At 39.3% G+C, this 26,385-nt stretch overlaps 1 protein-coding gene across 1 annotated transcript; it reads right to left on the minus strand.

The window, feature by feature from the left end:
* Nucleotides 1-837: 837 nt before the first annotated feature.
* LOC134627797 (protein-glutamine gamma-glutamyltransferase E-like) lies at nt 838-13,489 on the minus strand. The gene is made up of 15 exons (XM_063474187.1): nt 13,465-13,489; nt 12,007-12,177; nt 10,299-10,553; nt 10,030-10,148; nt 9,047-9,175; nt 8,623-8,800; nt 8,208-8,343; nt 5,951-6,060; nt 5,699-5,814; nt 5,454-5,580; nt 3,476-3,621; nt 2,253-2,427; nt 1,930-2,093; nt 1,484-1,617; nt 838-985 (listed from the first exon to the last, which is right to left on the minus strand). Exons 1-15 carry the CDS (start codon nt 13,487-13,489, stop codon nt 838-840), a joined length of 2,133 nt encoding a protein of 710 aa, XP_063330257.1.
* Between the last annotated feature and the right edge of the window lie 12,896 nt (nt 13,490-26,385).

The raw sequence follows: 26,385 nt of genomic DNA on the forward strand, positions 1-26,385 counted from the left end.
CCCATGTGTTTCCACTTCCACTAATCACTCTTGTGTGTATTTAGTCTGTGTATTTCTGTTCATCCTTTGTCAGGTTGTCTGTTGTTCACGTCATGTTCTCCACGCCATGTTTCATGTCCAGGTTTTTCTTGTTGTTTGTTTAGCTCTCCCAGTTTAGGTTAATGTTAGTTTTGCTTTGTTTGTACCTTTCTTACCAGCCTCATTAAATGGCTTGCTTTTTGTTAATACCCAAGTTTTGGTTCAACGTCCCTTTTGTGTCTGCATTTTGGGTCCTCTTTACAAATTCCTACAGTCTACCTCCGCCAGACTGTGACACTTCTAAAGTACACAAAAAATGACCCAAACATCCACAAGGTTTTACATTTTTGACAGTTTATTTGGGGAAAATTATGCAATCACTTACTGACCCTTTACCAAATGATTTTCGATATACACTTACAGACGTAACTAAATAGATGACCCTAGCACACCTATCAATCAAAAGAACCATACCCCAACGTTTAAGCCTCAGCAGTGGCTAAATACACTAGGAAAAATAAGAAATCATAACAACTGTAAAAGTTGTTATGAGGAAATCTGTACTCTCCATTTGATTTTTAAAATTTTTTTCTACCATACTGTCTAGTTGGGCATTTTAACACAGAAGTCTGTTAAGACGGACTCACTTTTGGAGCCAGTCTCAAAAAAGGGTCTTCTGAAGCTCAAAGTAAGGAAAAACACAAAGAATATGATGTATATAATTATATGATCTTGTATCCCTTGAAGGTTGTTTTTTTTTTTTTTTTAATTTATTTACTGACTAAAATTACACAATTTCTACCCTGTGATTCTGAGGAATTATGGTTGGACATTGACAATACAGGTGCACTTGAGGTCTCTGAAGGAGGAGCAGTCAAAGTCAGCCAGGAGAGTCTTCTTGCCAGTCTTCTTGGGAAGTAAGAAAAACGTAACACGAAACCTGTGGCTTGGTTTCAGGTCTGGAAGTCTGAGGGAAACATAAGAGTAATACAGAACAGTTAAGGTTAATATTTAATTTGTGAGACCGGATTGGTAAAAGCTTGTGTTCCTAGAACTGCGACGACAGGAGGAAGCTGCAAGATGGGCCAAGGAGGTGAGCAGAAGTTTCTCCAGTGGAATTTTGCTGTCCTGATTTCAATGGTGCATCCACCGTTTTACTCCTTAAACAGCTGGAAATGTGTGGCCAAACCCTATGACACACTATTACAGAAATCTCAGGGACTGCTGAGCACTGTAGTCAGTGGCTAGATAAAGGGGAAAGACCCCAGCTGAGCCCCGAGACGTTAGGGACCCACACCCAGGTGTGATCAGCTTCTAGTGAGCCTGTGTCATTTGAGGTGGTGTGAAGACGGAAAGAATGCCGTTGCTACATGGAGGAAAAACTGGTACAGACAACACTTGTTGTGTAAAACTGTACACAAGCATTTAGAATCCAGATAAGTTTAAATTATGCACACACACTTACATGCATTTTTGCTCTCCATCCACTAGACCACTTCCAGAAATAGTCAGAGTGCAATCTGTCAGTGTCTTGTTGACTGGGTTCATGAAAACCACTTCAGCAGTTGTGCTTTGGTTCACTCTTGCCAGACTGGGAGTCTAAAAGACAAAGATTTTACAGTTCAAAAACTTTTGCATATGCAATATTGTTCTCAACCAAAAATTAGAAACCACAGCGCGTGTGTCGCTTTCGGTTTATGCAACTTCTGCTATAGATATGACAGCCTATCTTCTTATCATTGAAGATAGGGCAGACAGACAGAATTTTATATTTCATTTCACATAATTATATTTATCATTAAAACAAGTACAGCAGGAGATAACAACAGCTGTGAGCTAATGTGTCAGTTGTTCTTCGAACAAAGCTACAGAATGATTACAGAGTGAGAGAGATGGTAGTTTTTTACTCACTGTGATGGAGATTGGAGGATCCAACAGAATGACATCATTCACTGCTAGGTAGACATTTTTCGGCTCCAGCTTATCTGTGACCATAGCTGAAATCTTCATGCTGTCAGAGTCCACCATGTGCTTATGGTACACCAGGAAGGGGACCAAGATAGGGATGGACAGATCTGGAGCAGACAGAGGGAGAGAATTATAGTTGTTGCAGTCTCTCATATGACCTGACCTCTCAATCTGTCTTTGAGGTATCTCTAATCTAAGAATAAACCCCACCCCACAAAAAACACTTCAGAACAAAGTTCAGATAAAGTCCTAGCCAATTGACTCACCTTTCCCAGGCAGCAGTGTCTCTTCCTTCACCTCACTCTGGATGTTTTCAACCGGTGAGCCATTGTATCTCATGGCCTGGACGCTGATATTGATGGACACAGGCCTGGCAGTGCGGCTTTCACTGTTCAGCACCAGCTTCAGACTCACGTCCTGACCGTCCTTTGGCTTGGATACCTGCAGCACCACAAATAGAGGAATAAGGTACAATTCCCTGTGCGCCAGGTTTATTATGCATAATTCCTTAAAATATGATTAAAAAGATATGCTTAACCCTCTCAAGGCAGGCGTTGCAGATTTGCAACAGTTTACAACTAACAACCTGATTACCCCACATACATATTTTATGAGGTTTTTTTTTTTTGATAATTTTCCCCAAATATCAGATTTTTCCTGTAACTAAAACTTAATTTGAGCCTGAGAGGGTTAAAACAACAGCTTGTGAGATTTGAGTTTTCTTAATTTAGAAAAGCACTTTGCTTTTAGGCAACAACGGTAATGGTCATCTCCTTTTGAATAAGTTGTGGTTTTTGGGTGGTTTTTTGTTAAAACTGATTTACAATAGAGAGCATTAAGCACAGATAGGTCATAGCCTTTGCTAATTTCAGCCAGTGGCTATAAACTATGAGTGATTCATAATTAGACAGTATTCAGTGTGCTTCATGCACAAGATATAGTTAAAACGTAAAGTTTTCATTCTCATTAAAGCACATACAGTAAAGATGAATGCAATCCTTAGTTCCAACAAAAACATTTGGCCCAATCACCACCACAGTTGTTAACATTAATACTATTTGTGGGCCTCCTGATGACATTTCAAAAGAAAACTTGTCAGATGATAATCCTGCACACAGCCAATCCACCAGTCATTCATCTGACTGGCTGCTCAGCTAGAGCAGGACAAGTGTGCTAAAATGGTCATACTGTAGACACTTGAGTATAGAACTGCATATAAGAGATAACACATTTCACATTGACAGTGCTTTTTTCAGTCCTTTTTATGGTTTTATGGGGTCTGGTGGATTGGATGAGCTTTTATTCATTAACTGTTTTGGTTAACTTATTAAAATTAATTTAAAAAGGCAACAGAGGTCACTTTTTGTTACATTTGTAATAATAATTTTTCAGAAAATCCACACACCAAGATAATAGTAAGCACTAAAATATATTTAAGATTCACTTAAATAGAAAAATAAAGAGATACAACAGGAATTCTGTGATGTACCTCTTTAAATTGCATGTATATTTTTGGCCGTGGAACGATGTCCCCAAGAGATGTTCCGTTGGTACTGTTTGTGGCCCCTTCATTGTCCCTTTTCTCGTTATTTCTGGAGAGGGCATATTTAAATACGGTTCTCTCCTTCTCAGTGCCTGTGGGGATGGAAAATGTTGTTGAGTTCAAGAGTCACAAATTAATTTTATCAAATAATATCAAATGTTTAGACCATAATGAAATGTATTTTTGAACCTTCTCATTACTGATGAAGTTAATTACATCAGACAATCAAATGACCAAAAACATTCTTCATCTGCAATATATTTTGCAAATTCCTATTACTCCATTAGGTTTATATAGTTGAATTTTGAAAGTCCAAATAATACAAAATGTGACATAAACTGTGAAATAATTGACAGAAATAACTTTAATCTGACAAAAGTAATAATAAATAAAAATTCTATAAATCTTAACCAATGAAAGTCAGACATTGCTTTTCAACCATGCTTCAACTAAATTATTTTAAAAATAAATGCATGAAACAGGCCTGGACAAAAATGATGGCACCCCTAGAAAAGAATGAAAATAATGTGACCGATGTTCTTCTTCTTCTGTATAGGGTTTACTGGCGGTTGGCAAACAGCAAAATGGTGCATTACCGCCACCAACTGGTGTGGAGTGTGGACCGAAATGACAAAAAAAAAAAAACCAAAAACAAAAAAACCCAATTCAAATTAAAGAGACATGTTAATCCAAAGTGTGTTCACTAATCAGCATCACAGGTGTCTACAATCTTGTAATCAGTCAGTGGGCCTATATATAGGACTCCAGGTAGTCACTGTGTTGTTTGGTGGCATGCTGTGTACCACACTCAACATGGACCAGAGGACGCAAAGGAAAGAGTTGTCTCAGGCGATTAGAAAGAAAATCATAGACAAGCATGTTAAAGGTAAAGGCTATAAGACCATCTCCAAGCACCTAGATGTTCCTGTGACTACAGTTGCACATGTCATTCAGAAATTTAAGATCCATGGGACTGTAGCCAACCTCCCTGGACGTGGCCGCAGGAGGAAAATTGATGACAAATCAAAGAGACGGATAATCCACATGGTAACAAAAGCCCAGAAAGACTTCTAAAGAGATCCAAGCCAAGCTTCATTCTCAAGGATCATCAGTGTCAGATCGCACCATCCGTCGTTGTTTGAGCCGAAGTGGGCTACATGGGAGACAACCAAGGAGGACACCATGGTTGAAAACAAATCATAAAAAAGCCAGACTGGAATATGCCAAACTACATGTTGACAAGCCACAAAGCTTCTGTGCAGGGTACAATGAAATCTCAAGACTATCAAGGGATTCTAGAGAGAAATGTGCTGGCCAGTGTCAGAAAGCTTGCAGGTCATGGGTCTTACAACAGGACAATGACCAAAAACACCCAAGAATGGCTAAGAGGAAAGCATTGGACTATTTTAAAGTGGCTTTCTATGAGCCCTGACCTCAATCCTATTGAGCATCTTTGAAAGGAGCTGAAACATGCAGTCTGGAAAAGGCCCCCTTCAAACCGGAAACAACTGGAGCAGTTTGCTCATGAGGAGTGGGCCAAAATACCTGCTGAGAGGTGTAGAAGTCTCACTGACAGTTACAGGAATTGTTTGATTGCAGTGATTGCCTCAAAAGGTTGTGCAACAAAATATTAAGCTGTGGGTACTCTCATTTTTGTGTCCAGGCCTGTTTCATGCACTTTTTTAAATAATTCAGTTGAAGCATACTTGAAAAGCAATGTCTGACTTTCATTGGTTAAGATTTATAGAATTTTTTTTTATTACTTCTTTTGTCAGATTAGTTATTTCTGTGACCATTGTGAGTTTTTCTTTCATTGACTGAAGGGTACCAACAATTTTGTCCACGTGTGTATAGTTTCATAATATCAGGATGGCAATAGACGAAATGGTCAGCTCAAATCTTTGAGTTTGTCAGCTGAACTCACCTTCCTTGTACTTGTACTTGTCTGTGATGTCCAGCCTCGTGTTGGAGCCAACAGCCTTGGTGGAGATATTCTGTCCGACTGACTTGGTGTCAGAGAGCATTTTCGTCATTGTGCCATCAGCTTTACACTGAACACAAAGAAAGAAACAATTTAGAACACAAAACTGGACATAAAACATTTCTGCCAAAGACTTCCTCCTAAATGTGATATTCATGTATTCATAGAGTCGAGCTATGTATACTAACCAGCCAGTCAATGCAGTCAGCATTGACCTCAGCAAAGACAAATGGGACATCATATTTGAGATCAGTTTCTCCATCCAAGATGGCTTTGACTGGGGCTGGACCGCAGCAGTATACACCTGCATATGTAGAGCAGCTCATTCAGACAAAAATCAGTGTTCAAAAGCAATACTTAGAAATTAATCTTATATTTACAATCAATAAATTAAAGTAATAAAACAAAGGAAGAAACAGTTGAGACAAGAGATTTCATACCGTCACTCTTTTCCTGTGGTGTTGGATCCACAACTTGCCACCCATCATATTTTCCATCCTTTGCCAGGTCAGTTCGGGTCATCCAGCACTCTAACCAGACGTGGAAGTTCCTTAAACACATACAGAACAAAACATTCTGATGTTGGAGTGAGTGGAAACTCAACACTGGATTTAGAAAGTCCAGGACAGTCAACAGAGCTGGACTATGTGACAGCACAAGGAAATTAAAGTGGTTGATCAAAAACTGGGGGTTGATAATTTTGACACCTTGCGGTTAATTTAAACATAGACAATTACAAAGAAAGAATAATATACCATCTTCAGCTGCACCAAAGAGTAAAACAGTTAAATGTGAATTATAAAATATTAGGGCTCTCTCTTCTAAGTCCCTTTTATTAAATGATTTAATAACTGACAACATATTAATTTATTCTGCCTTACTGAAACCTGGTTACAACAGGTTATATCATGTTAGCTTAAATGAGTCCACACCCCCTCCATCCCACTGTCAGAATACACAGGATGAGGAGGTAGAGTGACAACAATCTTCTACTTCAATCTATTAATCAAATTAATAATAGACTTAGACGGAGTTTTAATTCATTTTGAAAGCCTAACTCTTGGCCTAGTCCACCATAACAGAAAAAATCAAAAGCCAGTTTTATGTTACTATCTATCTTCCTCCCGGCATCCTCTAGATATCATGGGAGGCCCCTGCAATAGCCTAGACCTACTGCAGCGTAACTAAGAGAGGATTCAGGGTCACCTGATCCTTCCCTAACTACATGCTTAATAAAAAAGAAATGGTTTAAGTCTAATCTTAAAAGTAGAGAGGGTGTCTGTCTCCCAGTTCCAAACTAGGAACTGGTTTCACAGAACAGGGGCCTGAAAGCTGAGGACTCCCATTCTACTTTTAAATATTCCAGGAACCACAAGTAAATCAGCAGTGTGTGAGCAAATTACAAATTAAATGAAAAGCCAGACCCTCCCCAGCCAAGAATCACAGACTTCACAGGTCCCTCAAACTGCCAGGCCTCTGGCTGAGGACCCGAGGTTAAAGGACAAACAAAGGTTGAGTGGAGAAATATATATATATATATATATATATATATATATATATATATATTAGGGGTGCAACGATACACAAAATTCACGGTTCGGTTCGATACTTTGGTGTCACGGTTTGATATTTTTTCGATACAAAAAAATGTTCATGCCTTTTTAATTTGTCATTTAATAAAATTATAAATATATATTTTAACTCAAAAGTACAGTTTTTAAATGTAATGTTGCTGAAACAACAAAGTAATAAAAAATAAATCTATCTGATCGAGAAATCACTCTTTGGAAAAAGAGAGTTTATTACAGAGAAATGGCTCTTTCCAAAATAAAAGCTATACTATACGCTTCTTCTGGGGTATATTCTCAGCAGCATATTAAACATATCAGGTCCCCATAAGGAGAATCATGTGCTAACGGCTGTCTAAATGACTCGGGTAAAGTTTGTAGCATGCGTGCTTGTTGTTTTTGTCTGCTTCCACTTGTCTTTGCACTAGGATGATGTTGGTGTAAATGTGCAGTCATATTCGTTGTGTTCCCACTAGTGCTGTCAGCGTTAATCTGAAATGACGTTAACGCCATAACACCGCAAATCTCCGTTAACGAGCTACCGCAGAGCACCCCGTGCGTGGGGTTGGACGGCGTCAACACGTTAACGAGCAAACTGCGCTAACGCAGTAGTTCCCACCAATGTAATTGAGCAGTGCGTGGCACATCCGACATACTGTTTTACTTTTGTCCATGACGCGCTTACCTTCAGGGTCATACTTCACATGAAAACCAAAATAGTTCCAAACGCCAGATATGAATGAGGGTGGGGGAGGTTCAATTTGCTATGTTGCAACGAGCTGAACTTCTGTCTTGCTAGCTTGCGCTGCACTCAGTGGATCTGCGCTCGACAGTGCAGCCTAGGCGGAGTAGTCGAACGCAGATCCACTGAGCTCTCAACACAGACAGCATCGTCAAAAGAAAAGTTGATAAAATAAATTAAAAATTTTGTATTGTTCGATACACATGCGTACCGAACCGAAAGCACTGTATCGAACGGTTCAATATCGATACGAGTATCGTTGCACCCCTAATATATATATATATATGAAGGCTTGAAAGTTTGAATGTTTGGTGAATAAGAGTAATAGATGAGGAAAGAATCTGTACTTCAATTGCTTTCTCAAAATATGAGCTTTTCTTGTCTTACCAGACACTGTCCCTAGTCTCTTTCTCTCTCACTCCATAGTCAGCATGGTACACATCAATGGTGAGATTCTTGTTATTGTCATGAGCTGACTGGAAGTTGGTGATCACACGGCATGGGATGCCCAACAGACGCATTACTGGATCCCAAAAGACAAAGAAAACAGCCAAAAAAAGTCAATGAAGCATTTGTCAAATTGTACATTAGATTTTATTGTTAAATATCATTATTCTTAATGCTATGCCACTAGCTGGCCCAGTGATGGAAAGTTGTAAGTAAGGAAAAGACAGATGAGACCCCTGCAAATCAGTAATATTATGCACTTCCAGAGAACTTCTAGTATTATCCTACATTAGCACTTTGGTCTAGAAAATAGGCGGTTGTACTGTGAGTAAGGACTTGCAAAGTTAGTAAGTACCTGAACACATCACGCCAGCAAATACCCAGCACTGTCCATATTTGACTGATTGGCAGTTGATGTCATACCAGCGCTTGAGGATGGGATAGCTGCCAGACCAGTGAGTGGGTTCATTCCCACCTGAGTATGGACTTGACCACCGTCCCTCCACGACGCCATAGTCATCATTACTGTTGATCTGGAAGCAAAAAAGGAAAACAAAGTTCTGCTTCTTATATTGTGATTGAAACAAGTGAGCTATGGTTTCCCTCAAAATGGCTATAAAACATTAATTAACAAAATGCCATAGAACATTCCTTCCTACATGTTACCTTGATTCCTTTTATCTTTAAAGTATAATCCTTTAAATCACCCTTTTGCAGAAATGTTCTTTGCAAATAAAATACATCTGTACAGAACAGATGTATATACATAAATATCCTACCATGGCGCTGACCACACGACTGACATAGATGGGGTTACAGCGAGCAGAAACATCATTGGCTGGATTTGACAGGTATTTGGGGTTGACATCCAAGATCTTCAGACAAATCTTCACCATGTCCTCTTCAAACTGGGCAGGAAGAGAGCAGCTTATCTTAAACTACAGTGGTGTAAGTCATTCGTACTTCATAGCACAGCAAGTCTATTCATACTTATTGTCAAAATGTATCTACAGTAGTGTCAAATTGTATCTATGTGACTCACTGAGTCATTCCTGGGTGAGTACATTCTTAAACTTTACCTGCAAGCAATTAGCAAACATAAGTATTTTTTTGCTTATGCAAAGGTTGATGGTGGTTACACCTTCTTTCTCTTGTGTTAAACAGTTATTAAGAATCTTAAATTATTCTAGATACTGTATATGGCCCTTTACATTAACCACTTTTATTTTGCTTTATAGAAAATAAAATATTATAGTGGTGTGAAGATAATGGTGTTTAAACCCTTAAAATAAAATGTGCAGTAGCAATGAAATTTTAGCATTATTCAGTAGCTACCATTTTGAAAGATAAGATTGTGCCTTTTTAATATGGTGCTATTTGGTGTCTATTTATTAAACTCCTTGTCAAAAATCTAATTAACCTACACAAAGTGTGTGTGTATGTGTGTACTGGTTTTTCCTATCTTGGTGGGGACCAAAATCTAAAATTTACCATACTTGTGGGGACCAACCAAAACCCAAGTCCCCATGAGTTTGAAGGCATTTTTCAGACTCAAAATGTGGTTTTAGTGTCAGGGTTACAATTGGGTTATGGTTAGGTTTAGGGGAAGGGTTAGGGTTAGGCATTCATTTTTGATGGTTAGGATTAGGGTAAGTGGCTAGGGAAAGCATTACGTCAATGAGACGTCCCCACTAGGATAGCAACACCCGACATATGTGTGTGTGTGTGTGTGTTAGTGTGTGTGCGCATGTGTGGTGTATACCTGCCCAAAGTCCCAGGGAACAGATCTGATGTAGTTCTCACTTCCACTATAGATTATACCATGTTCATTCATCACATACTCCTGTCTCTGTGCCTCATCAGAAAGAGACACTGAATCATCTACAGTAAAAAGGACAGGGATAAATACTTAAGACATAAAGATCAATGGATGGATAGATAGTGTTTTTAAGGAAAACAACAGCAACAGATGAACAGTGTTGATGGACAGTTAGGCAAACTGGCGGGGAGACAGAAAGATAACAAACCTACCAGGACACCAGGGATTGAAGAGCACTACCAGAGTTGCCAACAAGGTTTCCTCGTTCCTATATCTGGCAGTTAAGTTGTACTTTCCGATTGGAGCGTCAGCTGGAGGGGTAATGGTTAAATTCAAGGAACCCGTTAGTGGGTAAGATCTCTTCTCAAGCTCCACCTTCCACACCGCCTTCGCTGATGGCGAACGCCGGATTTTGTCTGGGATACCAAAGCATGACTTTGTCCCCAGGTTCTCAGATGGATGTTTTCCTGTTGTGAGAGGATTCACAGAGGTAATAGGTAAATAGAGATAGATAAACAATACAATACAATCAAACCGTTTTAACCATCAAAGATGGACATTATGAAAACTATCCTACTTAAACCCACATTAATTCTAATGACCAGCAGGTGGTGACTGCTTAAAAAAGTGCAGTTGCAAAGCAGACTATGAGAAATCAGCACTAAGTAAACACTTTTCTGATGAGTTTATGGTTGCAGTCCCTATTTTCAAATTTACTGAATGCAACATAATGTTCCTGTTACAACGTTGTTCTTCATTATCATCAGAAACAATGCTCTATGAGTGACAAGTCACTAGTGCAGGTGTATGTCGTGTTTCTCGGTTTCTCAGTCCTTTTCCTTGACATGTCAGTCAGGTCAAAGCTTTAAAACACCACTGTCTATAAACTGGTGAAAACTGTCACACCAACTGGGTCCATCTTTAACTTACCGTCTATGGTCACTGACAGGACCTTCCATGTCCAAAAAAAAAATTTAATAAACATAAATCAGTACCTTAAAGATGCATCATTACTCTTATTTTAAATTATGTATTAAAAGGGGGAAATGGGTTCAAAATTGAGCACAGTCCAAGAATAAATCTATGGAGCTATAAATGAGCATTATAGGTTACCATTTGAAAGTTTAGGAATGTTTACTAAGATATTGACCACATATACATGTACAACACAGAATAAGTAAATGTGTCTCTCATTATAGACTTGCACCTCTCTCTCTATGACAGCTGGGGTAAATATTAACTTTCAAACTTGTTAGAATTTGCATTATGTACTGTACTTCCATGCACATTTCAATCATGCCAGTCACTGCCTCCATTTTTAATTTCATGCTAACAAAGACATTGCAACCAATGACTGAAAGATGTGTAATCTGAAAAAAGAAAGCAAAAGAAAAACTCCGGTCACATCCAACTGTGCTAGTAGGTGAAAGCCTTTAAGAAGTAAAGCTTAGTTTATTTACAACAGAGCCTTTCCCTTTTGTGTTATGTCTAGCTTTCTCCTCACCCTTCCAATTGTCTGCTCCACCCTCATTGCTGTCACCTGACATAATTTCTCTTAATCTCTCTTTCTATTAATAAATATAAAACCTGCTCTCTGTTTGAAATATCTGGCTCCTGTGTTTAAGAGCTCTTTTTAAACTACACTAACACACATGTATCTTTATTTTTTAATGGGTTTCACAAAGGTCTTGATAGACATCCATATTAAGCATTCCAAAACATTAATATCGCTGATAAAACAAAGAGAAAAAGAAGAAAATAGAGAAAACAGAAACAAGAATAAAAAAAACCATACAAACACTGTTGATACATGGAAATCAATTTTCAAACAGTTCTTTTATTACTTCAATAAAAAAAATCTATTAAAAGAAAGTTATATGCAATTTAAAAAATATCTTCATTGTATAATTACAGACCAACCTGTTTCTGCAGTGATGGTGAGCGGGTAAAGGTCAGGGTTGAAAGGTTGCGTCAGTTCAACTTTCACAGTGAACGGCTGGCCTCTCCTCACAATCAGCTGATCCTTTGAGAGTTTTTTGGTGTGGTGTTCAGTGTTGTTGGTCTCATAGTTGAGACTGACTCCTTTAAAAACTGGAAAAAATAAAAATATAACTGAAACAGACAAAATCAAAAGAACTGTGGCTAGTATTCCAGGATACTGGAACCTTCATCCTGTTAGTGGGTTTTTTTTTGTTTTTTGTTTTTTTGTGTGTGTGTGTGTTTTTTCCTTTCCTTTTTCTCTCCATATGTTTGCCTTAAATGTCAAATTAACTGTAACACACTTAAGGACTAAAGCCCACAGTGGTGATATGTTTACTCTATCTTTCCAAACTGTCTCCTACACACAAAGTTTAATAATTAATAACAAGAATTACATATTTTGCCGCTCACCTTCACTTTGACAAAGTTTACTTGCTGAGTTCAAATCTGAAAACCCCTTTCCTCCAACATGTCCTACTTTTTAGTTATGATGTTGCAAGAATTGGACAATTAGGATGACTGAACAGAAACAGCAACACATTTCAGCATTTAAGAAGTAAGTTTGGTCTTGAGATGAGAAAAGCCAGATGTTTCATTCTAAGGTTATTTATAGATGTCTGCTCAAGAAATGGATAAATATAAGCACAATAATTTAGAAGCTAAAGCAGGTCATCTAATCGGAGGGTTAGTGATTCAATCCCTGGCTGCTTCAGTCTGCCTGCCAAAGAATCATTGGGCAAGATTAAACCCCTAGTTGTTCTCTGATGTGTCCGTCAGAGTATAAATATTAGATAGAAAGTACTGAGGCATAAAAAAGTGCTTGTGTAATGTGTGTGAATGAGGCATGCTGTATAAAAATCAATCTGGCATACTGGTATTAAAACTGACTTGAACCTGGGCCTAATTTTGTTTTACAGAACATATTTTGGATTTTCACGGTTGTGAGATAATGACCACAGGCATGCCGTTAGCTTTTGTCTGGTTTTTGTTTTTTATTGTGATAAAGTTGAGCATATCACAAAAAAATCTTCACTTGCTTTAATCCTATGCATTTTTATTCCCCAGAAGCTTTTTTTTTTTTTTTTTAAAGAAACTGCAAAGGTGACTGGAGTCACATCATCTATAAGCATAGCATGACATTGTTTTTAATTTACCAGATAAAAACTGACACAGATGCAACCTTTTCTAAAAATCTCTTTTTTTTTGCTTTTGCTTCTAACAAACCATGTAATATAATATTATGTAAATACATTTTATTATGTAAATAATACATCTTGTGTTAAAAAGAAAATGTAAATAATAATACATTCTTCATGCATACAATATATATAAGGTACGATGTATTGAAAAATGATGGTAAAATTCAGTTAATGTACATCCAAAAGTTGCTGTACTTACTTGACCGTCTGGTCTCCGATGACATCTTTCTAGACTTTCTGCAGCAGTTTAAGTACAGCGAGAAGCTCTCTGGAAGGCGCTGACCAGCACACTGACAGGATACGCTGAACCATGGTGGATTTTAAACCAACTCCTACACCCATCCCCATTTCACAAACTAGATTAACCAGCTAGATTAGCCATTTCCTGGTTGTTCAAAAGCTGCACACACACACACACACACACACACACACACACACACACACACACACACACACACACACACACACACACGCACGCTATAAAGATACAATAGGCATGAAACTCATAAACATGACTCCCTGGAATGTTTGGATGTGAATAAATGTTTTAAAAATATTTTCTTGAGCACTTTATCACTCTAGTTGTGGTTTAGTTTGTGTTTATGAAGATATTACATGAAATGTCCAATTCTCACAAGGGTAAAGAATCTTACCAAACCTGGATCGACTCCAGAAATGAATAACCTTTAAGCAACATCAAACCGCACCCTGGCAAAAAAAAAAATCAAATTCCATTTAGCAATCAAAACCAAACCCATTGCATGTCCTCACTGTCATAGGTGACGGTAATTTGTGGATTCCAGTTTGTGACTGCTAATGTGATTTAATCTGCAACGCATGCAAGCATTACACAATGAGCACAAACCTGGATTAGAACTTTGCATGCTGCAATATTTTGACTTTAATTACTCTAAGTACAATATGCATCAGTTTAAAAAAAATACTTGCTGATAATTCACAGGTAATTTAGTATAATACATTGCACTAATTATGTATGGAGGGTTTCATCCCAAGTCAAGCATCTTGTGACTGTATGTTAAGCAGAAGGAAGGAGGCCGGGAATAGTGAGTGCCAGAACCCCTATCTAGAATGAAACAACAAACATCCATAAGTACGTCAGGAAGAACTGATCATGTGTTTAGTGAATACATCAGGCAGCAGAAACCCAAGAAAGAAGATGAGTGAGAAGAAGAAGATATACCAGATAGAAGAAGTGGCTGATATCAAAAAATCCTACCAATGGCTGGTCAAAGCTCAACTGAAAGACAGCACAGAGGCACTAATCAGTGCCCCAGAGACAATACAGCATATAACAGCAGGATGGAAGATGCTATCAAGTAAGGCATTCATGGAACGCCATAACCAAGTAACTGGCATAGTACACTGGAACATCTGTGCCAAGTATAAACTGGAAGTCCCAAGGTCAAAATGGCATACTAGGGTGGGTTGAGAATGTCCAAGCTAAGATCTTGTGGGTCTTCCAGATACAGATGAACAAACTGGTAATGGCTAACCAATGAGAAATAGTAGTTGTGGACAGGCACAGGAAGATGGCCATAGGGATAGATGTAGCTATACCAAGTAATAGCAACATCAGGAAAAAGGAACATGAAAAGCTGAGAGAGGTGCTTGAGAAAATATGGAGGGTGAAGGCAACAGTGGTCCAGCAGTTTCCAGGAATGACATCTGAGATTTCTTTCCAGAAGAGGGCAGGATTAGGAAGAGCAAATATATTGTGCAGGACTCTAAATTTGGGATTAAAAAATAAAAATCATCATCTATCTATATATTCAACTATCTATATATTGTGTCTCTTACTTGTAGGCTTTCACTATGATACACAGGCTTCCTCAAGGGTGTTCTTGACTTGGTTAGATGTTTTTCTTAACCATGGAAATAATTCAGCATGCACTCTAGTTGTCTTACGTGGTCTTTCAAGCCTTTTGGTGTTGCTGAGGTAGTAAATACCATTAACTTGTTTTACCAACTGATTTGGGCAATTCTAAAGTTTCTGCTGTCTCTTTGTTAGATTTATTTGTGTTTTCAGCCTGATCACCTCCCTCACTTGCACTAACATCTCTTTGGGCCTCTTATTTAAAATTAAATTTGAATTACAGCAAAGAGCTTGCTGTGTTAGTCCATTTGATTGACCTTTGTTATTATTATTTATTTATTTATTTACTTTATTTTAAGTTATTGCGGACAGGACAGACATGACAGAGGGATAGGAAAGGGAGAAAGAAAGGGAGGGAGGGAAAGAAAAGCAGAGGGGGAAGAGGGACAGTGAGAGAAGACACAAAAAAAGCTGGATCACCGATTTAAACGAAAAGCAACAAGAAAGTAGCACAATATACACAACACCACAGCAATAACCTAGATAAGTGTAAGTAACAGTAAATAAGAATATTGAATTTTATTGTGCAGCACGCAAGACCGACAGCACACAATGTGTGTGAGCGCGCTTGTATTCAGAAGGTTTCTCCATGTAACGATCGGCTGGAGGGTATGGGGAGCCATAGCCCTGCCCCCCAGAGTATGAAGCAGGCATGGAGGAGATCCAGGCGTTTTTCGACGTTACAATCAGTATGTAAGCACACAGGTTTTAAAAATCACAAACTGTAATCCACAAAATGCAGTCTGGTCCATAATTATACTTCTGGCAGTGAGGTCATACAACGGGTTTGGTTTTTTTGTTAGCAGGATTACTCAAAACAATAGATGGATTTAGATGACAATCTTTGCAAAAGGTGGAGTTTGATCAAGTTTAAAAGTGATTAACTTCTAGGGATAACCTGATTTGGAACCAGGAAGTTTTGGGAAGACTATTTACCAATATAAAGAGATTGATTGCGTGTTTGTGGGTGCTGCATCCTGGAACCTTTGGGCTTGGCAGAGCACGCAACTGTAAGTGATGTGGCTAGCTGTAGAAGCAACAAGAAAAAAAAATCATTAAAAGTTCTACAAAGGTGCATAACTTTCCGTTTATCATTATCCTGAGATAACACCTTTTTGACGACGAGAATAAAAAAACAAAAGAAAAAAAGCAGTTTGTAGTGAGCTTGGGCTTGAAGTAGCAGTTTACAGTTAGTTAGCACTGTGGATACGATCGAACTCGCTCACATATTTCGCTGAGGGAGACATCAACTGGACTGAATATGTTGAAAGACTGAAAGACTTTTTCTTGGCAAATGAATTCTTGATGAGGAGAAGGAAAGGCCAATTCTTCTCAGCTCAGAACAAGGATGTACAAGTTGATATGTAACCTAACTATGTCTTGGAATTGAATCAGCTTCAAAGATCTGGTAACACTGGTTCAAAATCATTGCTGCCTCATGGATTGATGAGGCAGAGTTGCTAATCCCACTGCATGCTGTGTGATGTTTGCAGGCGTTTACTCTGTTTAAATGATGTTACAATTAGTCTGTACATTTTTAAGTAAGCGCACAGGTTTTAAAAATCAAACTGTAATCCACAAATTGTAGTCATGTCCATAATCACACCTCAGTTAAGGTACTCAGTTTTTTCTGAGTACTCGTGGCTCTACCCACATCAATCCGGCTGTAACCGCTTCCATTAGTCGTCAATAAGCCAGGGCCGTGCCAGCTTCAATCAGCAAGAACCCTGCTATCATGGTTCCCAATAGGTAGATGTCTTCAACGTCCTCCATTGAGAGTGTTGCCAGACACATGACCAGCTACTTCTCCCAGCTGTCCATCGTGTATCCAGCAACAAATGTTCCTGTAGGACATTCAGGCTTCCCAAACCCAGGCTTCTCATCGAGAAGAGGGTGTCAATTGTGTTAAGAGACCAATTGATCAAATCCATAATTCCGTGATTTAGAGAACAAGACGGAGAGAGTTTCTGAGAGTTAGACAAGACTAGACAAGGACAAGAGAAGCCAAACAGGAGAGCCACACGAGAGTTATTCAGGCAGCTAATTGAGGGAGAGTAGTGTGCAACGACTTATGAGATGAATTCTCAATTTGCAAATTCTGAACACATTTTAATCACCACTATATCACTGATGACTGTTACTTTTAACAATAATTAACTCAACAAAACATACCTTTCAGCTTTTCATGTGTTTTGAAACTGGGTTTTTTGAGACCTGGAATGTAAATTTTTCTGTCTCTAAAGCACACAAGAAGGTTTGGACATTTTTCATAGTGCATGTTTGAGGTTAACTTTTTCCAAAGAAATAATTAACACAGTTCAGCAGGCTACATACCGAACTTGAAGGATAAAAGCAAAGTATTGATCCAATTGTGTTAGTATCCATCCGATACCAATAATAGTGTTGGTATACTATCGATATTTGGATCAATCCGCCCATCTCTAAAATGCAGGACTCGAATGCAAAAGGTGAATTCAAATTGGCACCTTTATTGCTGCGAGAATTGTCCATAAACAAAAATTTACACACGCAAAAAAACTAAACCCAGAATATGAGAACTAGAAGAAAAAAAACACTGGGAAACAAAAACTGAAACTAGAAACATGGACCTAATATTCAAACCAGAAAAACGGGGAGCCTTACACACATGAGGTGGTACAACACGACAAAGGGCAAAGGAATACACAGGGCTTAAATATACAAGGGAGTAATGAGGGAATGGGAAACAGGAGGGAAACACACCTGGGACTAGAAAGACATAACAAGACATGGAGAAGCAAAACTAGATACATTGACATAGGACATGGGACCGTCAAAATAACCAGGAACACAAGGCACAACACCAGGAGGCACAGAGACTAAATCTAAAGGCTGGAAAATCACAGAGGTGCTAAAGAATAACTAAGGAACATGAAATACAAAAGACAAAACCATGAAAAATCCCACAAAATCCCAGAACATAGAATAAACAAAACCTAAACACAGAGTCACCCGACTTCGAACCTTGATTGTGTTTTTTAAAATGAAATTTAAAAAAATAAAAATAAGTAAATGGATTCAAAAATCAACAATGTATTTTTGACATTTAAAATATCAAATCCTCTTCTCATTTGAGAATCCATTTTCTCACTACATTTCATTTTCCTGTTAGCTCACAGATTGGTTATAATATTAGCAAATGGATTGGCTTTGGGATTAACTGCTGGAGTAGCTAACAGATTAACTATTGGGTTAGTTATCTACGGTGGCTGAGAAGTGCAAATCACATTTACAACATCAACAACAAAATAACATTTCCGAAAACACTTTTACATAAAAAACAAAACAAATAAAAACATTGACAACAAAATAACATTTCAAAAAACACTTTTACATAAAAAAACAAATAAAAAAAATGACAACAAAATAACATTTAAGAAAACGCTTTAACAAGTCCGCAACAAAGGAAAGGGATTGTCTGAAATACCGGAAGTGACTCAACGATTAGGCTTACTCCATATTTGTAGTACAGAAAAGTGATTTGTAGTCAGCTGAACGAGGGCTTTTCAGAGAAAGTAGTGTTCAGTTAATGTTTGAACACTACTTTCTCTGAAAAGCCCTCGTTTAGCTGACTACAAATCACTTTTCTGTACTACAAATATGGAGTAAGCCTAATAGGGCTTTGAGTTGACGTCACGCCGCAAGGTATTGTGGGAGCGCGGCGCCATTTTTCTGGGCCACGAATCAAAACAAACACGCTGTGTTGGAAGGACGGTTGCTAGAAACATGCTTAAAAGCAGTTTAAAAGAAAAAGGACGGTACAGAGACAGATTGCGTCTGGATGCAAAGAGACGGTACTTGCAGAAAATACTGTGCATTGGAAATGTGGACCCTATGAAATACTGCCGTGGAGTAGAAACCCTGAAGACCTACAGCTATCGATGTAGCCTGATATATTTTCGTACCTTGTCTGTGGAGTCAGCGCATACAAGGTGAACCAGTTTCGCTATTATAAATCTCTGGAGGGACTAGGGATGGGTATCGTTTAGGTTTTATCCGATACCAGTACCAAACCGGTACTTTTGAAACGGTGCCGGTGCTTAAACGGTGCTCAAACCGGTGCTTAAAGAATGGAGAACACAAAATTGGTCCAAAAACCTCTCATGTTCTGCTGTTTTTTTGTAAAAAGATAACAATGTTAGCCTTTTCTGCAGCTATAGGGCATATATGGTATCACTCTTGGCTGAAAGCAGTGCTTAGTCAATGGAAAAAACACAAACTTTGTCCAAAAACCTCTCATGTTTAACTGTTTTCCAATTTTTCTTTGGTCATTTTAGCCTTTTTGGCCAGGGTGAAGGGAGTATCTGCCATCAAACAAGAAGACAGCCGCATTTAACTACAACGGTGTTTGCTAGTTCACCTTACATGCATTAATGTAATAACGTGGTTAGCCTACTCAACGTAAATTACACACGAACAACATTAAGCTACTCACGCAGAGAAGAACGGCTGCTGCTGCCATCATCATCCGTCATCATTTCTGCTACACTGGCAGGGCTAGGGGCCAGGACTCTACTCTTCGGGTTTTGGGGGGATGTTGCTAACTCCAGGTCTGATAACAGGCACCTCACCCGCAGTAGATGTGCTCGGTGTGAGGTCTCGCAGCAAGCTATCAAATACGGCGCATTTCTCGGCTTTTAAAAAATCGCTATGCGTCGCCAGGTATTTCATCAGATTCGAGGAGTTACCTCCTTTGTACAGTATCAGCTTAAAGCACTTGTTGCAGGCTGCTGGGTTTGCATCTTTTGCTGTGAAGTACAGCCAGACTTTGACCGTTTCGCCTTGGGCATTTTTAATCTGTAGCTCTGCTCTAAAAGAACGTACGTACCTGGGCCCGCCTACTATCCTCGGAAACGTAAAATGATTGGCTAGAATCTAAAGTGTGTCACATCTCAGGAAAAAAAAGCACCGAAATAAAGCACCGAAATGTGCGCTGCTTTTCGGTCTGGTTACTACCGTTTATGTCAGAACCGGTGCCATCATGGCACCGGACACCGGTACCCATCCCTAGGAGGGACACGTCCAATTCACCAAAGATTGGGCACAAGATTTGTGAGTACGTCGTCATTCAAACAAAGGTAAGTCAGCTCGAGTACTGCGAGTGAAATGCGTTTGATTTTCCTCCAAACATTCGAATTAGTGCAATCATAAATTCATTCATGAGGGGGAAATTACAGTGAGAACATGTGGAGGCTCTGTTAGATGGATAACATAGTGAGTTCAGTGCATTGATGTGATATTGTCCTGAAGGATTTAGTTATTCTGTATGGTTAAAGAAACTGCAATGATTTATTAATGTTTATTATAAATAATCCTAATTATATATCTTGATTCCGTGTTTGTGTCCTGTGTCACTAAAAATACATTTTATTTTAGTTTATACATTGATTAATGACCTGCAGAATCTCCTTATCATATTAGGTGTCCATAATTGTCACTAAAAGTTGAACTTTATGCTTTCTCCATCTTGAAAGGGATTACATCCTTGCATTACATACTTTAGGTTCATTTTCTGCAGGCGGGTTTCTGAAAGAGAACAGGCAGATTTAGAATATAACATGCAGCGTTCTATAGATGGATACATTAAAAAATGAATAATTACATGTATGTGCTAACTTTCTAAACACTTGTTACATTTATGATAAAGTAGATTAAACACATTTGTGTCAGCCTTGGCTCATTAAAGTTCTTGTCTTTAAATTAACTTTGTCTGCGTGTGTTTCAGGTACTGCACTCTCAAAGACTGAATGAACCAGCATTGCAGCCATGGGTCATTGTGAGCATCACAGGGAAGGTTGAAGCCGCCCACTGCACCTATATGGCCGGAGTTGTGGAGACCTGCACCCATGTCGCTGCTCTTCTGTTTAAAGTAGAAGCAACAGTGCGGATCTGTGGCACAAGGACTGTTACAGATGAACTTGCATACTGGGTTTTGCTGGGTAATATGACCAAGATACAGCCAGAGGTTGGCCATAAGATAGACTTCTCCTCTTCAGCTGCCCAAAAAAAGGCTCTCGATCAAAACATAAACAGACCATCCGTAGTGACAGGTAAAAGGAGCCGTCCTCAAAAAAGAAAAATCCCACCTGCTACTGTGGAAGAGTTGTCACCGCTATTGGACACTTTGCTGGAACACAGTAAAGCTGTGGGTTGTGGGAATGACCCATAATGTTTTATGTAGGGGTCTAGATTTATGCCTGAAGTGCACTGCCATGTAAATAATTTGCATTTACTGAATATGTACTGACTGAGTACCACTGTTCAAAAGTTGAATAAAGAAACAAACTAATTTTTGCCTTTTTTTTTTTATTAAAACCACTTTATAGAACATCACATCAGTTACAATGTAGAATCCATGTAATTTATAGTTTAGAAATGACAAAATGACAAAATGTTTACACAAAATCATGACAGCGTTTACATGATATCACCCACTACTAACACTACTTAATTTACTGTATCTTCTGAAAAATTACCGCTATTTATACAGCACAAGACTTAAGAATATTTAACAAGAGCAAGTTTCATTTTTCCCTGGTTTTACTACCACACTGTTCGCCAAAACGCAGCAAACCTTCACCATCTTATCCAGAAGCGTCACCTCTTCACCCTCACATGGAAGAAGTAATCTGATTGGCATGGTGGTTTGTTTGAGGCAGGGATTTCGGAGTGGCCCTTGTGTAGCGTTGGAATCCAGTCACGATGTGTTTCATCCATTTCATAGGCTGGTTTGCCTGCAATAATGCCAAATAATTAGCAACTCTGTAAATAGAACGTAGTTCTGCAAAATCAATCATTAGGATGTTTGTTCTAATTTGCTATGACCTCAGAGCGCATCGCAAATAAAACTAATAGGCTATAAAGAATGATATGAACATATTTAGAACTTACCGGAAAGAAAATGTCTGGGGCACACCAACAGATATTTGGAGATGGAAGAGAACTGGATATCAGCTCGTCTCACAGCTGCTATCCAGGCTAGACGCCTTCTTTTGGTAACATCCGCTACGTGAGGTCCCTCCAGTGGCGGTCCTAGCCTGTTTGGCGCCCCGGGCGAACACGCCCTCTGGCGCCCCCCCCCCCCCCCCCCCACACACACACACACACGCACACACACATATATGACCCTATATATGAAGAGAGAGAGAGTATGCATAGTATGCAAACGGCTACCAAACAGACATCATAATTCGTCATACAATGAGAACAGGACAAATCAACAATTGACACTGACACATTAAGAGGGCGTTGTCAGTCTGTCTTTTACTGGTTTGATTTTGACAGAGAGGAGGGCTGGGTAGCCGTAGTTTTTGTTGATCGCAGCACAACGAGTTTCCCCTTGTTGCATTAGAGCCTGTGATGTTTTAAGAGTTTGAATCGCGAGCCGATAACATTGCTCTGTAAACTTTTCAAGCACTTTAACCTCTTAAGCCCCAAGCCTACCTGAACTCCAGCCTTTTGCCCCCGTATCAGGGGGCGTTGGGGCTTAAGAGGTTAATAAACAAGCAAGCAATTGCACCTCTCGCATTATTGCGTACAGTTGACAGCGCGTCAGGCAAATAGGCAGGCTCCATCCCCGGCCTCTAGCGACTTTGGAAGTCGCTACACTCCTCCTCTTCTTTTCTCTTTTTTTTAAACTTTTAAAACGGGTTGTGTGAGACTTTAAATCAACAAAATATAAAATATAAATTTTAAATTGTTATTGATCCCTTTAGCCCTGGTCCTAAAGTGTATATTTATTTTCTTACTCTTCTTATATTTATTGTTTGTTTACTTGCACTGCTGTAACTGGAGCCTCGTTGTCTCGTCTCTCTATATACTGGACTGTAGCGGAGATAACAATAAAGTTTACTTTGACTTCAGCAGCGAGCAGACGCACCGAGGGCTCTCGCGCTCACTTTTCGCGTATAGAATTTCGAAAAAACATCGGTGCAAATTATAAGTCTGTATCATAATGTCTGCTGTTTTCGTGTTGTTGGTTTGTTTTTATTTTGTTTTATTTTGCAAGTTGGTTATTAGATGCTGCTCCAGCCAGCCAGAGAATCCCCTGCCGCCCCGCCCTCTCCTCCCTGTGCCGCAAGCAGCAGGCGCACCTCGCAAACGGAGGGCGCCCTTACTCCCAGCAAATGGGCGATAGAAAACCGATTGGTGCCTATGCCATTCCCAATATGCGCTGGCATGATGTTGGGGCAGCATGAGTACGAGCATTTTTTTTTGCCGATGCCCGTGATGCCGCCCCCCACCACGATGCCGCCCCGGGCAACCGCCCGTGTCGCCCGTATCTAAAACCGCTACTGGGTCCCTCATGTTGCTTCCAGGTGGGGAAAGAATGAAAAGATAAACCATTTTTAAGCTTATTCTCTTGCCGGTCGTGCGATCTAACATTACAACCGACCACGCAGCAAGTACTAACTGGTGTTATCCGTGTGCTTTCGCTCCTCTTTCGCTAGCGCTTTGTTTGGCCCAGAAACATGGCGCATCAACCGAAAATCCTGACCACGCCTCCTCCCGTGACATCACGCTCCAAAGCCCTATCGTTGAGTCACTTCCGGTATTTCAGGCAATCCTTTTCCGTCAAGAGCCACTTGTTAATTTGTTGCGGACTTGTTAAAGTGTTTTCTTAAATGTTATTTTGTTGTCATTTTTTTATTTGTTTTTTTTTATGTAAAAGTGTTTTCTGAAATGTTATTTTGTTGCCAATTTTTTAATTTGTTTTTTTTAATGTAAAAGTGTTTTCGGAAATGTTATTTTGTTGTTGATGTTGTAAATGTGATTTGCACTTCCCAGCCACCGCAGTTATCCCATTTCCAAAATCCCAAAATAATGCAAATCAGCTGTGCGATGCGATGTAAGGAGCTCTGTAATTCAGCGGAGCCCAGTCCCAGTCCCCGATAGCTACTATCCGGCAGCTTTTAGATGAATCCCTGCACCCCTGCTCAAATTGGTTAGACAGACACATTCTTGCTGCCCGCCTTTTGGCTGTGCAGGTTTGCACTGCTAAAACATGTGTGTGCTTATACAAAGGCCATCACCCTTGGTATTTACACTCTAACCAACAAAGATATATGAAGAATGAAGGGACTCTTCAGTCAAATGGAGAGCTGAGGCTCCGAGTGTGGGCCTGAAGACAGCCTGACCACCTGTTGAAGGTAACGTGCTGACTTGGCTAATGCTAACATCACCGCATATAGCCCCACGCTTTTAAGATCATGTTAGATTATGAAAATTTGACCTGTTACTTTATACACAGTGTTAGAGCAGTAGTTGCAACCTACGGCCTTTAAACTCATGATTAAAATGCTGTCTGTAAACTCATCAGTCCAGATGTCACTGCATACCTTTGACTTGAGTTCATTTATTTTAATATACGGGCGCACCTATTTCTGGATGGTTCAAAATCTGATCGCTTAGATTTCTGAATCTAAAGAGTGAATGCATTTAAAGCAGGAACTGCGCACCTTGCTATCAAAAGTTTGGTAAAGTAGCATAAGTACTGTAAAGTTTTGTAGTCCTTTTAAAAAAATCACACAAGCAACACACCACATCTGGCATATATAGTTACATTTTATATAGTACACTGTTGAAATTGTAAACTGTATAATCCAGTTATCCACTTATTAGTAATTTTTGAGTAAATGGATGTCACTGATAAATCAGTGGTGAAATATACCTGCAGGTGTTTTTTAACAAACTGTTTCTTGTTTTTGTTGAATTCATCAGCAGCTGTGGAGAGATGTATTTGAATATCTTCTGCTCCTCTTTTCCTAACCTGGAAGCTAAGGATGGCTTAATTCACACCTGGACACAAGCCTTACCACTTATCATAGATGTTACACCCTCCATGCAGCAACTCCAGAGAGAGACCCACGACCACTGATTAGGATTAGCCAGAAACATGTCCCTTTCTGGCAGCTGTGGTAACTTATAATAAGAAAGTTTGCATTTGAAAAATGCTGGGTCATGTATGAATTGTCTGAGACCATGTGTCATTATACAAGGATATTACATTTAGGCTTTTCTGCACCCTCATTCTTAATTAAGTGTTTTAAACTTTGATAAAATATGGCAACTTTGTGTTGTGCTGGGAATTTTTGACCATTCTTCCAGAAGCACATTTGTGAGGTCAGACACTGATGTTGGACCAGAATGCCTGCCTCACAAGCTCTACTCTAATCCAAAACTGTTCTATTGGGTTGATGTCAGGACTTATTGCAAGCCAGACTTGCTCATCCATGTCTTTAAGGACCTTGCTGTGTGCACTGGTGTCCAGCCGTGCTGGAAAAGGAAGGGACCATCCACAAACTGTGGCAGGTCGTTTCATAACCACAAGGAATTTGATATGAAATGAAATTGTTGCACGATATCGTCCAAAATGTCTTGGTATGCTGAAGCATTATAAGTTCATTTCATACTTTACACTTGGCACAAAGCAGTCAGACAAGTACCCTTCTCCTGACAACTGCCAAACCCAGACTCATCCATTGGATTGCAAAATGGAGAAACAGGATTTGTCACTCCAGAGAACACTGAGTCCATTGGTGGCATGCTAATTTTATATCTGTGGCCATGGAAGTGATTGGAAGACTTGAATTCAATGATTTGGATATATGGTTTAATAGATTTGACATTATGGTGTATTTTAGACCATTTCTCACAAGAGGTCTCAGTTTTGAAGGGTGCCTCCTCCAGACTTCATGTTTCAGCTCCTTCCATAGATGTTTAACAGGATTTAAATTAGGGCTCATAAAATGCCACTTCAGAATAGTCCAATGTTTTATTCTAAGCCACTCTTGGGTGTTTTTAGCTCTGTGTTTGGGACCATTATCCTGTTGGAGGACCATGACCTACGACTGAGACAAAACTTTCTAAAACTGGGTAGAACATTTTTTTCTCCAGAAAGCCTTGACAGTGTTGAAATTTGATTTAGGCACAGATTCAAGACATATAGTGCTGATGTGACTTGCCAACAAACTCCAGTTTTGTCTCTTCTATGCACAGGCCATTGTCCCAGAAGCTTTGTGACTTGTCAATATTCATTTGGGCAAATTCCTGTCTCACTTTTTTAAGCTTTGCTTTCAACAGTGGTGTTCTCCTCCGTCATCTTTCATTAAGTCCACCTTGGCTTAAATAGCAATGGATGAATTGATCTGCCACTGATGTATCTTGGCCTTGGAGTTCACCTTTAAT

The sequence above is a fragment of the Pelmatolapia mariae genome, linkage group LG5 (assembly GCF_036321145.2).
Source record: "Pelmatolapia mariae isolate MD_Pm_ZW linkage group LG5, Pm_UMD_F_2, whole genome shotgun sequence".
In the NCBI taxonomy this organism is placed as follows: domain Eukaryota; kingdom Metazoa; phylum Chordata; class Actinopteri; order Cichliformes; family Cichlidae; genus Pelmatolapia; species Pelmatolapia mariae.